Source organism: Pinus tabuliformis, chromosome 9 (genome assembly GCF_031772625.1).
Source record: "Pinus tabuliformis cultivar Carrire ecotype Pingquan chromosome 9, CPIR1, whole genome shotgun sequence".
NCBI classification, from domain to species: Eukaryota; Viridiplantae; Streptophyta; class Pinopsida; order Pinales; family Pinaceae; genus Pinus; species Pinus tabuliformis.
In genome coordinates, this window is record NC_142307.1 from 217,913,999 (window position 1) to 217,928,136 (window position 14,138).

A 14,138-nucleotide genomic window follows, 5' to 3' on the forward strand; every position below is an offset into this window, starting at 1 on the left:
TATGGATAACTTATTTTTGAGATAATAAGTAGAAGAAATAATATTAATCACTGTAGTAGGATTTCTATTTAGAAATTTTCACATTATCACCTGTATTTCGAGCAATATCACTGCTCTGTATGAGGACAGTGGGTTATGACCAGTGGATAGTAGAGCATCCAGTCACATGACAGAGATGAGGTCAGTGTTCCACATTATTTCAGAGACAAGCTCAGACTACCATGTGAGTTGTGGCACTAGCACCACGCATGCAGTGAAGGGGGTTCGATGTGTTAGATTCTCACTAGAGTCGAGGATTTCTAAAGGTGACAAGGATGTTATTTGTTCCAAGGTTGATGGTACACTTGCTCTCGATACTAGCCTTGGAGGATGATGAATGAAGATTTTTATTCTGAGATGGACATGTCCCTCTATGTTCAAAGGGAGTGACCTTGGATGCAGCAGTAGTGCTTGGCATCAGACATGGGAAATCATATAGGTTGTTTGGACAACCTGTGGGTGTATCTGAGGGAATCTTAGATACAGGATCAGTGTCAGTTACTGAGAGCAAAAAGGGTGACTAAGAAGAGTGCTTCTTCAAGTACTGCCAGGAGACTCAAATGGTATGATATGACATTGATAGATGCTCAGGAGTGTGATGGGACTCCTCCGCACATGGTTGGTTGTGACAAGTTCTCAACTCAGGTTTTAGGTCAAGTAGCAGGACAGGCTTCAAGATCAGGGGGAGCAGCTACAAGTACTAAGATGGGCTTGGAGACAAATTATGGTGATGGAGGTGCCAAAAGTACCTCCCTCGCTAAGAGGGAGTGTTAGCTTTTGGTAGCTCGGATGCACTTCTGCATTGGCGGTGCCTAGCATGTAGAAGTGACTGAACATATTTCACTCCCTAGACACTTTTACTTTATAAAGTGATTTTATAAAGTCGAGTGTACCATTTTTTTAATTAATTACTAAAAACTAATTTTTTATAAAGTGAGTGTGACTTTAAAAAGTCGGGTCACTTAAGTGATTTAAGTGGGCCCAATGTGAGATTAAATCATGACCATTGATCTTGAGATGGCCAGATTGAATCTCAGCCATTGAGATCTACGGTTATGAATTTTAGTCATGAATGAGGATTGAGAAATAAAATGAGAAAGGGAAAGTGAAGAGGCACACCATTCTTCATGAGGCTTGGAGAAGAGGAAAAAGAGAGTCAAGGGAGAAATTCAGCAGGAAGAAGAGCAGTACAGTAGTTGATACAGCAAGGAGTGCACGCATTCCCAGGAAGAGAAGGGCACACATTCCAAAGCTTAGCAGAGCTCTGAAATCAAGGAGCTTTCTTTGCTATCTGAGCACATTTGTCAAGGAGAACAGACAAGAATTTCAAGGCAATGGACAAGCACAAAATTCGAGGCAAACAGAGCTTTTTTAGCTGCAAACTAGTGCAAGTTTCAAGTGACCCAACACGAATTCTGAGGGACGAACTCAGCAGGGAAATTGGTGCAACCGGCACAAATTTCGAGGAGGCTGAGGCTATGTAGAACTGGGCACGAAAAAATGAGGCTTGAACAGCACCGCTTTCGAGGGAAAGAGAGGGTTGAGATATGCTCAATTTTCTGGGTAGATTTGGCACAGAAAATGAGGACTGTCAGTGACCGAAATCGAGGGGTTGCTGGCACAAACATCAAGGAACAATTACAACACTTTTCCCAAGGAATTCTGAGCATGAAATCTGAGAGATAAGTTGACTGTTTTCTGCCATTTGATGTTGTAATAAATTCTCTAATAAGAAATAAAATCTCTCTCACACTGGTTTTCCCTTTGGGGTTTTTCTATGGTCTTTGGACCAAAAATCTCCTGTGTTAAATTTGTGGGTTGCTTGTTATTCTCAGCAAAAATGAGTAGAGTAGGTTCATGTGTTTTAAGTTTGAAAATATGCATGTTTATGACAGCAGCATGAAACATGTTGGGTTGGGCAATAACCTTTATGTGACTTCATGAACTTGAAACTGGGTTGGGCCTAGTCTCTATTTTCTACACCAACACCCTGGTCATTTGTGCATTGCAATTCTTTATATTCCTTGATGTACTTATTGACACTAGATACCACATTCAAATTGAGATAATCGATAAAATTAATTCAGAAATCTTCTGGTTCATACTGTTTACGAAAACCACAACCTTTTCCTTAAGTATATTTATTTATATATTTTGCATCCAAATATTTCCAATGGAAATCCATCAAGAATCTACCCATAATGATGGCTATATCTTGTTACACTGCTCTATACATAAACAAAATCTGAATATTTCTACCTTTGACCAATATGGGTTCCAGAAAACCTTTAGTGCATATTGCTAAATATCAGAGTATTTAAAAGGAAAAGTTCCAATCAATTTATTTTGAGGAGAGACTTTCATATCATAAGTGCAACATCTTTAACTTACAGCTGTGACTGCTTACTAAATAATCTAGTGCTACCAAACAAACACAGGTTTTGAAGGAAATGTACACATTCAATGTAAAGAAACTGGGCAAATAACTCACTTCAATATTTTCTAATTGTAGTATATGCTCCACTTTCGGACATGAACCCATTTTCTGCTCTGCGTTCCATATTGATTCTGCTGAAAGTAAGTCTGTATGTTCATGACTTAGCACCAAGCAAATTACCTGAAATTATGTTTTAAAAAATGTGTAAAATTGCATGACGATGCCAGTGCTCTATTTGTCTATTGGGATAGATAATGATCATGCTGTGTCCAGTAACTGACCATCATACTTGAAAGATACTTCTTAAAACATGTTAGGTCAACCTTATTTTTTTAAGCTCCCATATCTCAATAGAGACTAGTTTTACCTTGCTCAAAGCAATGACATCAGCTCGATGAGTCTCTTTAACAGATCCTGCATGGGTTCACATATAGATTTCCATCAGTATTATCACTTTTGAGGAACAAAGCAAAGTGATTCGTGTTTGTTGCTAAATATTTTCTTTAAAGGCAAAGTACATTATTTTACATAAGGTAAGATGGATAACTTGTGATTTTCTTGGGGGGGGGGGGGGGGGGTGAGTTTTTTTTCTTTCTGGCCAGAGAACAGAATTGAGCAACATTCAGGTGACAAAATTATTGATGGAAGTCACAGCAATGACAGTCATGCTACAGATCTAAAACCTTGGAAGATGAAAGTTTCATCCACCTACAGGATTTCTCCCACAAGGACATATTTGCTAATCCAAAGGGAAAATTTTCCAGAACTACTAGTGTGACAGAAGTTGCAAATATTCCTGAATTCACAACAGTGTATAACCTCTCCTCAAATTCAGTCTGGGTAGAGTTGGATCAACATCAAAGAACAATTGAGAAAATGTTGGGAAAATGCAAATCTTTTGAAGCTCTTGAGATGTAATACTTGGCTTTGAAGGAGCAATTTTGGAGCCCCTTGTTGAAGCTTATAGTAGCTTGGGAAGGTCTTCTACATAGGCTTGGTGTCTTAACATGTGGAAGATGATTTATTGCCTCTATAGGTGCTTGTGTTGGAAAATGTAACTAGGTTCAGGCTTCATTTAATGTATTTGAGTCAACTTGTAATGTACTTGTCAAAAGAATAAAGAAAAGAATTATTATTATTATTATTATTATTATTATTGTGACTTATTAAAGCATGGGTTCATGCTTTGGTCACCATGTTTTAGGTCAAAGTCCTCATTGAGAACTTCTAGGATTTCTTCTGAGTCAATAGAGTCATTGTACTTTTAAAGAGACCCTTCTTGGGCTTTTGAATCATGTAAAAAGGTCAAGTATTGAGTCAAATGTAGTTTATGTATCTTCCACATCAAGTCGGCCTAAAAGAGATCAAGTCGAGCTAAGGACACTAATTCAACCTCACCTGGAGCCTATAAATACAAGCAAGTCGAATTCATTTGGATCACTTCAGCTCAAGCAAATTCGATATATCTAAGGAACCTAGGAAGTGCAAAGTCTAAAGCCGGGAAGCCAAAGGAAGTGCGAGTTGGGTGGAGTCCAAGGAGAAGAAGAAAAACGAAAATTTGGTGCCTCTCTCTCTCTGTTTCATGCCCTAGATTGGGAGATCGAAGTCTTTCAAGTTTCACTGATGCCAGAAGCTACCTGATGCTGGAAGTTGCTGCCTAGTCGAAGTTGTTGGAAAGGAGGTCGAAATTCTGGGAGGCTGACTTGGTGTGGAGGGAAGGTTTGGTCTTTGTCTAGGGTGAAGAGTCTCAAAGAATACTATTGAAAGGAAGAATTTTCTTGACTGGGCTTTCCCCTCGAGGAAGATTTTTCCCTAGCATAGTGCCTACATCTGGTGTCCATTATTTTATGTGCTATTGCTTTGGTAATAGCTTGATGAACTAAAGAAAGAAGATATAAAGAATCGTAATAACAAATCAAGAACATCACAAGTAATTATCAAGTATAAGAAAATCTTTCTGCCTTTCTGATTTTCTAACATGGTATCAGAGCTTTGGTGAAGAAAGAAGAGAAAGGTAGTCTCAAGCACTTGATCAAGGAACCATTCAAAAGGACTATCTCAGGGAAAGTGTCTACTATTTCCAAGGAAGATGTCCAACACAATCAATGGAGACAATATACTTGAAGGAGCCTCAAACTACAAGTCCTAGAAGAAGAGGATTAACTTCATCTTGAAAAGAACAAGGTACCGTACTTCGTCAAAGGAAAGGTAAAGAAGCCCACAGATGACCCTAGTGATGCTGACAAACTGAGATTCAGGGAACTAGAATTGGTGGCCATGGCTCTAATGGTAGAAGGAATAAAGGACAACCTTGTCCCATTCGTAGCCAACATCAATCATGCTCAAGAAATGTATGAAGCCTTGTCAAAATTATTCACTATTAAGAATATTAGTCAAGTAGTAAGTTTGAAAAATGAGCTAAGGACCACAAAGATAACAAAAGAAGACACAGTGACCTCTTTCTTTGTGAAGATAGCAAGAATTAGGGATGATCTTTTGGCCATTGATAAAATTGTTCCAGACAAAGAACTCGTGATCACTGCTCTATTAGGATTGCCAACTACTTGGGGTGCATTTGCTGCAGGGCCTAACAGTTGGAAGGAAGCTCCTACTTTTGAAGAACTATGGACTACCTGCAATTAAGAAGAATTGAGGATCTCTCTAGTTGCCAATCCTAAAGGAGTATCAAATGCCAACATTGTTCAACATAAAGGAAAGAAATCGAAAGGACCAAGGAAGAAAGTTGTCATGTCAAAAGTAGAATGCTATCAATTGTTGAAGTTTCTAAATTTACTTAGTTTAGAAACCCTTCATACACTTTTTCTGGATTATTCCTACCTACTTGTTATTTTTCTTTAACAAATTATTTACAAAGTAAATACTAAAAATAAACACCAGTGCATGCTCAACATATTACAAATCAGCAACTAAAAGAAACAAGAACAAACACACCACATGACACCATTATTTTTGGACCAATGTCCCTCGAAAAACCCAATGCGGGAAAACCGGTGCAGCGATCTTAGGGTTTTCTTATTAAGCAATATCAGATAAAAATCTGGGTGTCGAAACTGGCCTACCCAACAGAGAATTTCCTTAGCAGCTATACCTCACAGTTTGAGAGAAATCTCCTAGTTGAAACCCTGGAAAATCCTTCTAGCAGCTCCTCAGCACAAAACTGCCCTGCAACCCCAACGTCTGCCCAATCTGGACTGCGTCAGCCCCTCTCTGTCTCACGCTGGCCTTGCGTCAGCCTTTCTTGGCCTGCGTCAGCCCCAGGAGGCCCTGCATCAGCTTCTTAGGCCTCTGCGTCAGACATGCTGGCCTTTCTGGTGCTTTGCACAACACTTGGCTGCCTCTGCGTGAGCCCTTGCTGGCTCTGCGTCACTATCCTTGGTTGTTGCGCTGCTCTCGCGGCATAAGCTATGCCTTCTTTGTTTCTATGTACTCAATGCCCCTCAGCTGCTCTCCCGATCACTGATTCTATCTCTCTTAGCAAACCCCGCTCTAGAGAATAGAATCATTGATCATCTGGTGTGATCTCCAAGTGACCCTTAAACCTCCTCTTATACTTTCCCTGTTGACGATTCAACGACCGAGATTAAGTCCCTAATCAACAGCCAAGATTAGATCTGGCTTGATCCATGTCTTTTGGACCACTCTAACACAAATTCATATTAATACTAATTAATATTTTATTTTCCCTAAGTTTAAACTTAGGGACTCCATTAAAAATATTAATTATTTTAATATCTCCTGATTTGTTTAGAATTTGCCCAAACCCTTTCTGGGTATTGGAGATCTCATGTACCCCAACCCCTCCACCAAATTTCGTGGCTAGAGCACATCCGATGCTACCCCAAATCAACACTCTCTCTTAGCGAGAACTATGCTCTAGCAATACTCCTCACTGAGTATTACTCTGATCATCCGGCATCTTGTGTTGATGCTACGCCTTCCTGGCCAACATCCTTTGCGCTGCTGCCTCCTGTACTGCTACAAATGGTTCTGCCACTACCACTGCTGCATCTGTACTACAGCTCCCTCTACATCTGTACTGTTGTTGGTCCTTTCTCCTGGCACTGCATCCGCACTGCACCTCCTCTCATCATGTTGCATTGTGTTGCCCATTGTTGCACTGCAACTCAGTTACTGAGAAGTAAGTAACTGATCTCCCAACAGACCTCCCTGTTGGGCTAGAGACACCCACTGATGCTGAAGCTCCCTCTGCCGCTGACAAGTGCTCCCTCTCTGACCTCTGCGCTGCTGCAACAACTCTCCTGCATCTCGCACCATTGCACACCTCTCAGTGCTGTCCTGCACTGGTGCAACACTCCTATGCCTCTCACACTACTGCAGCCTGCTAGCCTCACGTTGTCTCGGGACTTCTGCACTGTAGCACTCTCTGCCGCTCCATCTGCATCCGTCTCTATCCACTCAGACAGTCCTGCTACTCGTCGTCGGGGCTCCCATAGCAAGGTCTAATCCAAGAGGCTGGGTACCTCGAGGATCCTGCCCCTCATCGCCTGTAGCCCCCTAACTACAGCTCAATGTTTCCCCACTTCCGCTCAAGTGGTGCGTGTGCACTCATGGCACAGTCATCGTCTGTCAAAACTTCCTTCTCTGCTCGTGTTGGCGCTGCCTTGGTCTCAGAAGACTCTCCCTTACTCTTCTTCCTTGGGCACTGGGTCACATAATGACCCATCTCCCCACAATGGAAGCACTTGATCTTGGAGAGATCTTTCTTCTTCTGCTTCTCCTGCTTTCCCTCAGATGCTAGGGCCACATCCTCCTCCTCCTGCTTGACCTTGATCCCTTTGTTGCTGCTACCTGTCTTTGACTGTCGTCTGATCTCTTCCTGGCGAAGAGCTGCCCACATCTCGTCCCAAGGTAGGAGAGTCCCTCTGCCCAGGATGCTCTGGACAAACACTTCCCACTCTTCTGAGACAGCATTCAAGGTTGTCCTCACCATAAGCTCATGATCCAATATTGCTCCTATAGCAGCCAACTGATCTCAGATCTCATTCAGTCCTCCGAGGAAGGAGTCAATCGATTGACGCTTCTTCATCGAATACGACCTCATATGGTTCTGGAGCAGCATTCTTCTCTGCACATAAGTATGTTGGTACAGGTTCTTGAGAGCCTCCCACATCTCAACTGTCGTTTCGTTCTCGGTTGTATGTGGTACCACATGATCCTTGACCCCGTCAAGGATAATGCACTTGGCCCTCGCCATCGCCTCCTCGTACTTGTCGTTATCATTGGGGTCGACTAGGATAGTTATAACCTTCAAGGCGAAGTTCTTGACATGATTCCCGTTAAGCACTGATAAGATTCTGGATTTCCAGGCTGCAAAGTTCGATGCTCCGTCCAGTCTATCCTGGTCTCTTACCCCGTGTAGTGCCATGACGCTCCTCTACTTCCCTCCTAGAAGTTCTCTGTTCGACTCCTCTGAGTCTCTACTTCCCGTCTGGAAGTTCTCTTCTGGACTCCCTCTGAGTCCTGATTTCCCTCCTGGAAATCCTTCTGCTGCTTGTCGAGATGCCCCCTACTCTGATCATCTTGTGCAACTGCACTGTTGATCCGGGTTCCTCGGCTAGAAACCCTCGGTAACAACTCCTCTGGCCCTGCTCTGTCAGGTACTGTTCTGACTACAGTACCTCACCAGCTCCACTCTGCAATATTCCTGCAGCCTTCTAGACCCCAGCAACTGCTTCTCTGTGAACTACGTCAGCCCCTGTCTGCCTCACGTTGCCTCTGCGTCACCCTGGATGGGTCTACATCAGCCCTGGGATGCCCTGCATCAACCCTCTGCACCTCTACGTCAGCAACGCTGTCCTCTTTGAGGCTCTGCGCAGTTCCCGGCTTCTTCTGCGTGGCTATGGCTGGCTCTGCGTCACACTTCCTTGGCTTCTGCGCTGCTAGAAACAGGTTTTGTCACCTCAGGACAGTTGTTTTCTTCTGCTATTGCTCCGCTCGGCTGATGTCTTTTAGTCCTCCTATGATCTGCAATAATGCTCCGATACCATGTTGAAGTTTCTAAGTTTACTTAGTTTAGACACCCTTCATACACTTTTTCTGGTTTATTCCTACCTACTTGTTATTTTTCTTTAACAAGTTATTTACAAAGTAAATACTGAAAATAAACACCAGTGCATGCTCAACATATTATAGATCAGCAACTAAAAGAAACAAAAACAAACACACCACATGACACCATTATTTTTGGACCAATGTCCCCGAATCTGGGTACAATCTAGGTGTCGAAACTGGCCTACACAATAGAGAATTTCCTTAGTAGCTATACCTCACAGTTTGAGAGAAATCTCCTGGTTGAAACCCCGGAAAATCCTTCCGGTAGCTCCTCAGCACAAAATTGCTCTGCAACCCCAGTGTCTGCCCAATCTGGACTGCGTCAACCCCTCTCTGTCTCACGCTGGCCCTGCGTCAGCCTTTCTTGGCCTGCGTCAACCCCAGGAGGCCCTGCGTCAGCTTCCTGGGCCTCTGCGTCAGACACGCTGGCCTCTCTGGTGCTCTGCGCAGCACTTGGCTGCCTCTGCGTGGCCCTACATGAGCCCTTGCTGGCTTTGCGTCACTCCCCTTGGCTGTTGCGTTGCTCTCCCGGCACAATCTTTGTCTTCTCTATTTCTCTGTACTCAATGCCCCTCAGTTGCTCTCCCAATCACTGATTCTATCTCTCTTAACAAACCCCGCTCTAGAGAATAGAATGACTGATCATCTGGTGTGATTTCCAAGTGACCCCCAAGCCTCCTCTTATACTTTTCCTGTTGACGATTCAACGGTCGAGATTAAGTCCCTAATCAACGGCTAAGATTAGATCTGCCTTGATCCATGTCTTTTGGACCACTATAACACAGATTCATATTAATACCCATAAATATTTTATTTTCCCTAAGTTTAAACTTAGGGACTCCATTAAAAATATTATTTTAATATCTCTTGATCTGTTTAGAATTTGTCCAAACCCTTTCTGGGTATTGGAGATCTCATGTGCCCCAACCTCTCCACCAAATTTCGTGGCTAGAGCACATTCGATGCTGCCCCAAATCAACATCAATAGGAGTGACTGTCCTGACAATCCAAGAAACAAGAAGAGAGTAAGAGATCATGTTAACATTGTTGAAGAAGGAGATCCAAAGAAAGTCAAGCCCGAAGAATCTGACATTAGGGACTTACACTACTAAGTCATTTGCTTGTAGCCTTATTTTATATTTTTGAAATTTGGAATTTATAGGTTTTAACACGTTTTGGGAAAAGACTTTTTCTTTTGTAAGTTTATAGGTATCCCTCAAGCTTTGGAGGGAGCCCCCAACAACTCCCAAAGATAAGTATCTCATTTCCTTTCAGTTTTTGGTTTCATGTACTCATTTAGTTTTGATTATATTAAATACTAATCACCATTCTCCCTCTATTGTCTTGATCAGGAAGAGATCTGTTATATCCTTAAGGAGTATGGAAGATTCAAGAAAGCCAACCAAGATAAGGTTTGTCAAGAATCAAAGGTATGCCTTAAACTACAAAACATTGAATTCTTTATTGTAAATGTTTATTCATTTGACAATCCTTTACTAACATTGTTAAGCCTAGCTATATTGAATCATGTTGATTCTTATTTTGGGTGATTCATCACTTGATAAATCTACCCCACTCCTACTCTTAACTGATTTTATAGAACCATAGAAAAGTTCTCAGAAAACCCTACCTAGTTATATGCTAATGTGAATGTCTGACACCCTAAACTACTTAGGGATATTGTGAAATGCTATTTGAAGTTCTTGTTGATGATGTCATGTTTGGGATTTCAGTATGATCATGAAATCCTAACTTGTTAGGGTTGAATGATGTCTGTCTAAGATCTTGAACCTTTGAAATTTTGAAATAGTACGGTTTGGTTTGCTATGTTAGGAAACCCTAGATCTTTAGGGTTTGGTTGGGCCTCTAAGCAAAACCTTTGTTAAGAAAACAATATATAGGAATGAAACCCTAGGTATATATATATATATATATATATATATATATATATATATCTGTGTGTGTGTCCATTTGGTTGAAACCCTAGCTTGGACTAGGTCAGTATATGTCTAATGTATTAATGTTGTCTAACATATGATATGCTTATGCATGAAAATGAATTCCTAGGTACGTGTGTTGACCTAGTTATTGTAAGAATTTACAGGGTAAGTTCCTCAGAAAGAATACCAAAAGGACACCGCTCACAACCAGATCTCAAATCAATACACCAGTATTTTTGACGTGGTTAAAACCCTCAGAGTGCAAGGAGGGAAACAGTCCACGGCCTGTCCCAACGTGGGTACAGACAATTTATTAATCAAAGAATGAAAATTTACATAAGCTTCTCTCATGCACGGATTACCCGAACAATGACCCTCCATGCGCTTTAAATAGAACTCATGGACCAATCGGGTGTCAAGCCACGGATCAAGTGTCGGTAATACCGAGGTGAGAGTGAACCGTCGGATCACTACATATCGTGACCGTCGGATTGTAAGTTACAAAATGTACAACGGTAAAGAAACACACTTTACCTAACTCTAACCTAACTCTATACTAGACCAAGTTGAACTTAACTATATCCTATGTGTCGGAATATCCTAACATCCCCCCTTAAGAACAACTTGGGATAGGATTGAAGGATTTACAAATATGACACAATAGGAGAAGGAAGGAGGCACTAGAGCCTATCCCCCCTTAGTGACAACTTCCTGAACTCCAAGCATATATCGAAGTTTAGTGAACTTCGCCTCTGTGAGAGCCTTTGTGAAGATGTCTGCAACCTGATCATCTGTTGGACAATATTGCACTTCAAGAACATGGTCATGAATGAGCTTTCTGATGAAGTGCATGTGTAGTTCAATGTGTTTGCTGCGCTGATGCTGGACTGGATCTTTGCATAGCTGAATGGCACTTTGATTATCACACCAAAGTGTGGTTGGATGCTGCTGCTCAAAGCCAAACTCTGATAGGATCTGACGAAGCCACAAGGCTTCCTTACTAGCTTCCACGGCACCACGATACTCTGCTTCTGCTGACGAAAGAGAAATGGCAGCCTGTTTCTTACAAGCCCATGTAATAGGTCCTGAACCAAGAGTGAAGACATAACCGGCAGTAGACTTCCGATCATCAAGGTCACCAGCCCAATCAGAATCAGTGAAACCAACTAACAGAGGAGCTGCTTTGGCACTGTAATGAATCCCAAACTGTACTGTACCTCGAACATAACGAAGTATTCTTTTAGCTGCTTTCCAATGACTTTCACGGGGGTTTTGCATAAAACGAGCAACAAGGCCAACAGCAAAGGAAAGATCAGGACGAGTATGGGTTAAATACAAGAGTTTTCCGACAAGTTGACGGTATAAGGTAGCATCAACTTCAGGAGAAGTACAAGAGACTGAAAGTTTGACTCCAGACTGAAAGGGAGAAGGGGCTGGCTTACAGTCTTCCATGTGAAAATGACGAAGAATATCACAAGCATACTTGGACTGGGAAAGGAAAATACCTTCTTGGGATTGCAAGACTTGAAGACCGAGAAAATAGTGTAAGTGTCCTAAGTCTGTCATTTCAAATTTCTTTTTAAGGCTGGACTTCACATGGTTTATAAGGTTGGGATCACTACCAGTAAGAATAAGATCATCAACATAAAGAACAAGGATGATAAGAGAGTTGCCCACTTTCTTGGTGTAGACAGTATTGTCAGAATGACACCTAGAAAAGCCAGATTCTAAAAGAAAGCTATCCATTTTGGCATACCAAGCCCGAGGAGCTTGCTTGAGGCCATAAAGGGATTTCTTAAGTCGACAAACGAGGCTGGAGTCTGTTTGTATGAAGCCAATGGGTTGTTCCATATAGATTTCTTCCTGCAAGTCCCCATGCAAGAAGGCAGATTTAACATCCATTTGATGGACTTCCCATTTTAAAGAGGCAGCAAGGGAAAGAACAAGGCGGATAGAGTTCATTTTGGCAACTGGAGAGAAGGTTTCAGTGTAGTCAATGCCTTCAACCTGTGAAAAGCCCTTAGCAACTAGACGAGCTTTATGTTTATCAACTTTCCCATCTGGTCCATACTTGGTTCTGTAAACCCATTTGCATCTAACAAGTTTGCGTCCCTTTGGTAGAGGAACAAGATCCCATGTATCATTTGTCATCAATGAATGATATTCTTCATTCATAGCTGCTTCCCAATGTGGATGGCCTGAAGCTTCTGCAAAAGTGTCAGGATCATGATTTACTGGAGCTTGAGCCAGTAAAGAAGAGGCTCTTTCAAACTGAGAACGTGTACGTCGCTGATCTGTAGGATCACCGGCAAGATCACCTGCTGCATCCCGAGTAGCACGGACCCATCTTGGAAGTTGAGGATCCTGAGAAGGTGGGGGAGGATTATCATCCTCGCTTTCATCATCAGAAGAAGAAATGTTTTCAAAGATAGAAGAGATAGGAAGAGGTGGCACATCCGCCGGACTAGGCTCGCAGGCCGATTTATTTTCATCAAATTTTACATCTCTTCTAATGATAACATTTTTGGACTTAAATGGAATAAGTCTATAACCTTTTACATCTTCAGAATATCCAACAAAAGTACATTTCTCACTCTTAGGTTCTAAAGCTTTATGCTTTTCATCTGGAATATGGGCCCATGCTTCACTTCCAAACACACGAAAGTGACTTACATCTGGTTTAATGGAACTCCAAGCTTCTTCTGGAGTGATATTCTCTAGAACCTTAGTAGGAGTGCGATTGATTATATAATTTGCACAATTAATTGCTTCGGCCCAAAAACTAAGACTGAGTCCTTTAGATTGCAGCATACAATTAGCCATTTCCTTTAAGGTGCGATTTTTCCTTTCAGCTACACCATTTTGTTGTGGAGTGTATGGAACAGTATGTTGCATTTGAATTCCATTTTCGGTGCAAAAGTTGATGAATGTGTTTTTAACATATTCTCCACCATTATCAGTTCTTAGCTTAAGAATTTGATGTCCAGATTGTTTTTCAACAAATGCTTTGAAGGCCAAAAAAGTGTTAAATACTTCGCTCTTGAGTTTTAAGAAGTATACCCAAGTGCGTCTGGAGAAATCATCAATGAAAGTTAAGAAGTACTTGCAGCCAGAGAATGAAGCAACAGGAAGAGGACCACATAAATCACTGTGCACAAGCTGTAAAGGGGCTGAGGCGTGCCAAGAGGCACGTTTGTCAAAACTGTCCCGATGATGTTTTCCGAGTACACATCCGGAACAAACACCATCTTTGCAAGATACCATAGGAAGACCTGTCACCATATTTTCTTTACATAGATGCTGAAGGGAGCGATAGTTTAAGTGACCAAATCGCTCATGCCAAAGTTTGCTCACTTCATCATTATGAGCAACAAATACTGAGGGAAGATGGGATGACCCAAAGTTGTGAAACTTATACAACCTTTTGGAATCATCAGCAAGACCAGTAGCTAGAATCTGTTTAGGATCTTTTAGATCCTTGATTACAACATCATGAGGTGAAAATTCAACAATTTTACCTTCACCTGAATGAGTTATCTGATAGACAGATAGAAGGTTGCAGGATAAGTTTGGAACACATAATACATCATTGAACTGACCATTGTCTAGATGAACAGTTCCAGTCCCTA

The 14,138-nt window shown here is 41.8% G+C and overlaps 1 protein-coding gene across 3 annotated transcripts in view; it reads right to left on the bottom strand.

The window, feature by feature from the left end:
- The window catches only part of LOC149147938 (acyl-CoA thioesterase II), a 304,813-nt gene that overhangs the window by 208,831 nt on the left and 81,844 nt on the right, over positions 1–14,138 (bottom strand). For all 3 annotated transcript variants that reach the window (XR_016262313.1, XM_089438380.1, XM_089438379.1), the window contains exons 5-6: positions 2,844–2,890; positions 2,531–2,656 (exon numbers count right to left, since the gene is read on the bottom strand). Coding sequence is in view for 2 of the 3 variants with exons in the window: in XM_089438380.1 (XP_089294506.1) it covers positions 2,531–2,656; positions 2,844–2,890 (173 nt within the window). In the remaining variant the exon portion in view is untranslated. The remainder of the gene's footprint in view (positions 1–2,530; positions 2,657–2,843; positions 2,891–14,138) is intronic.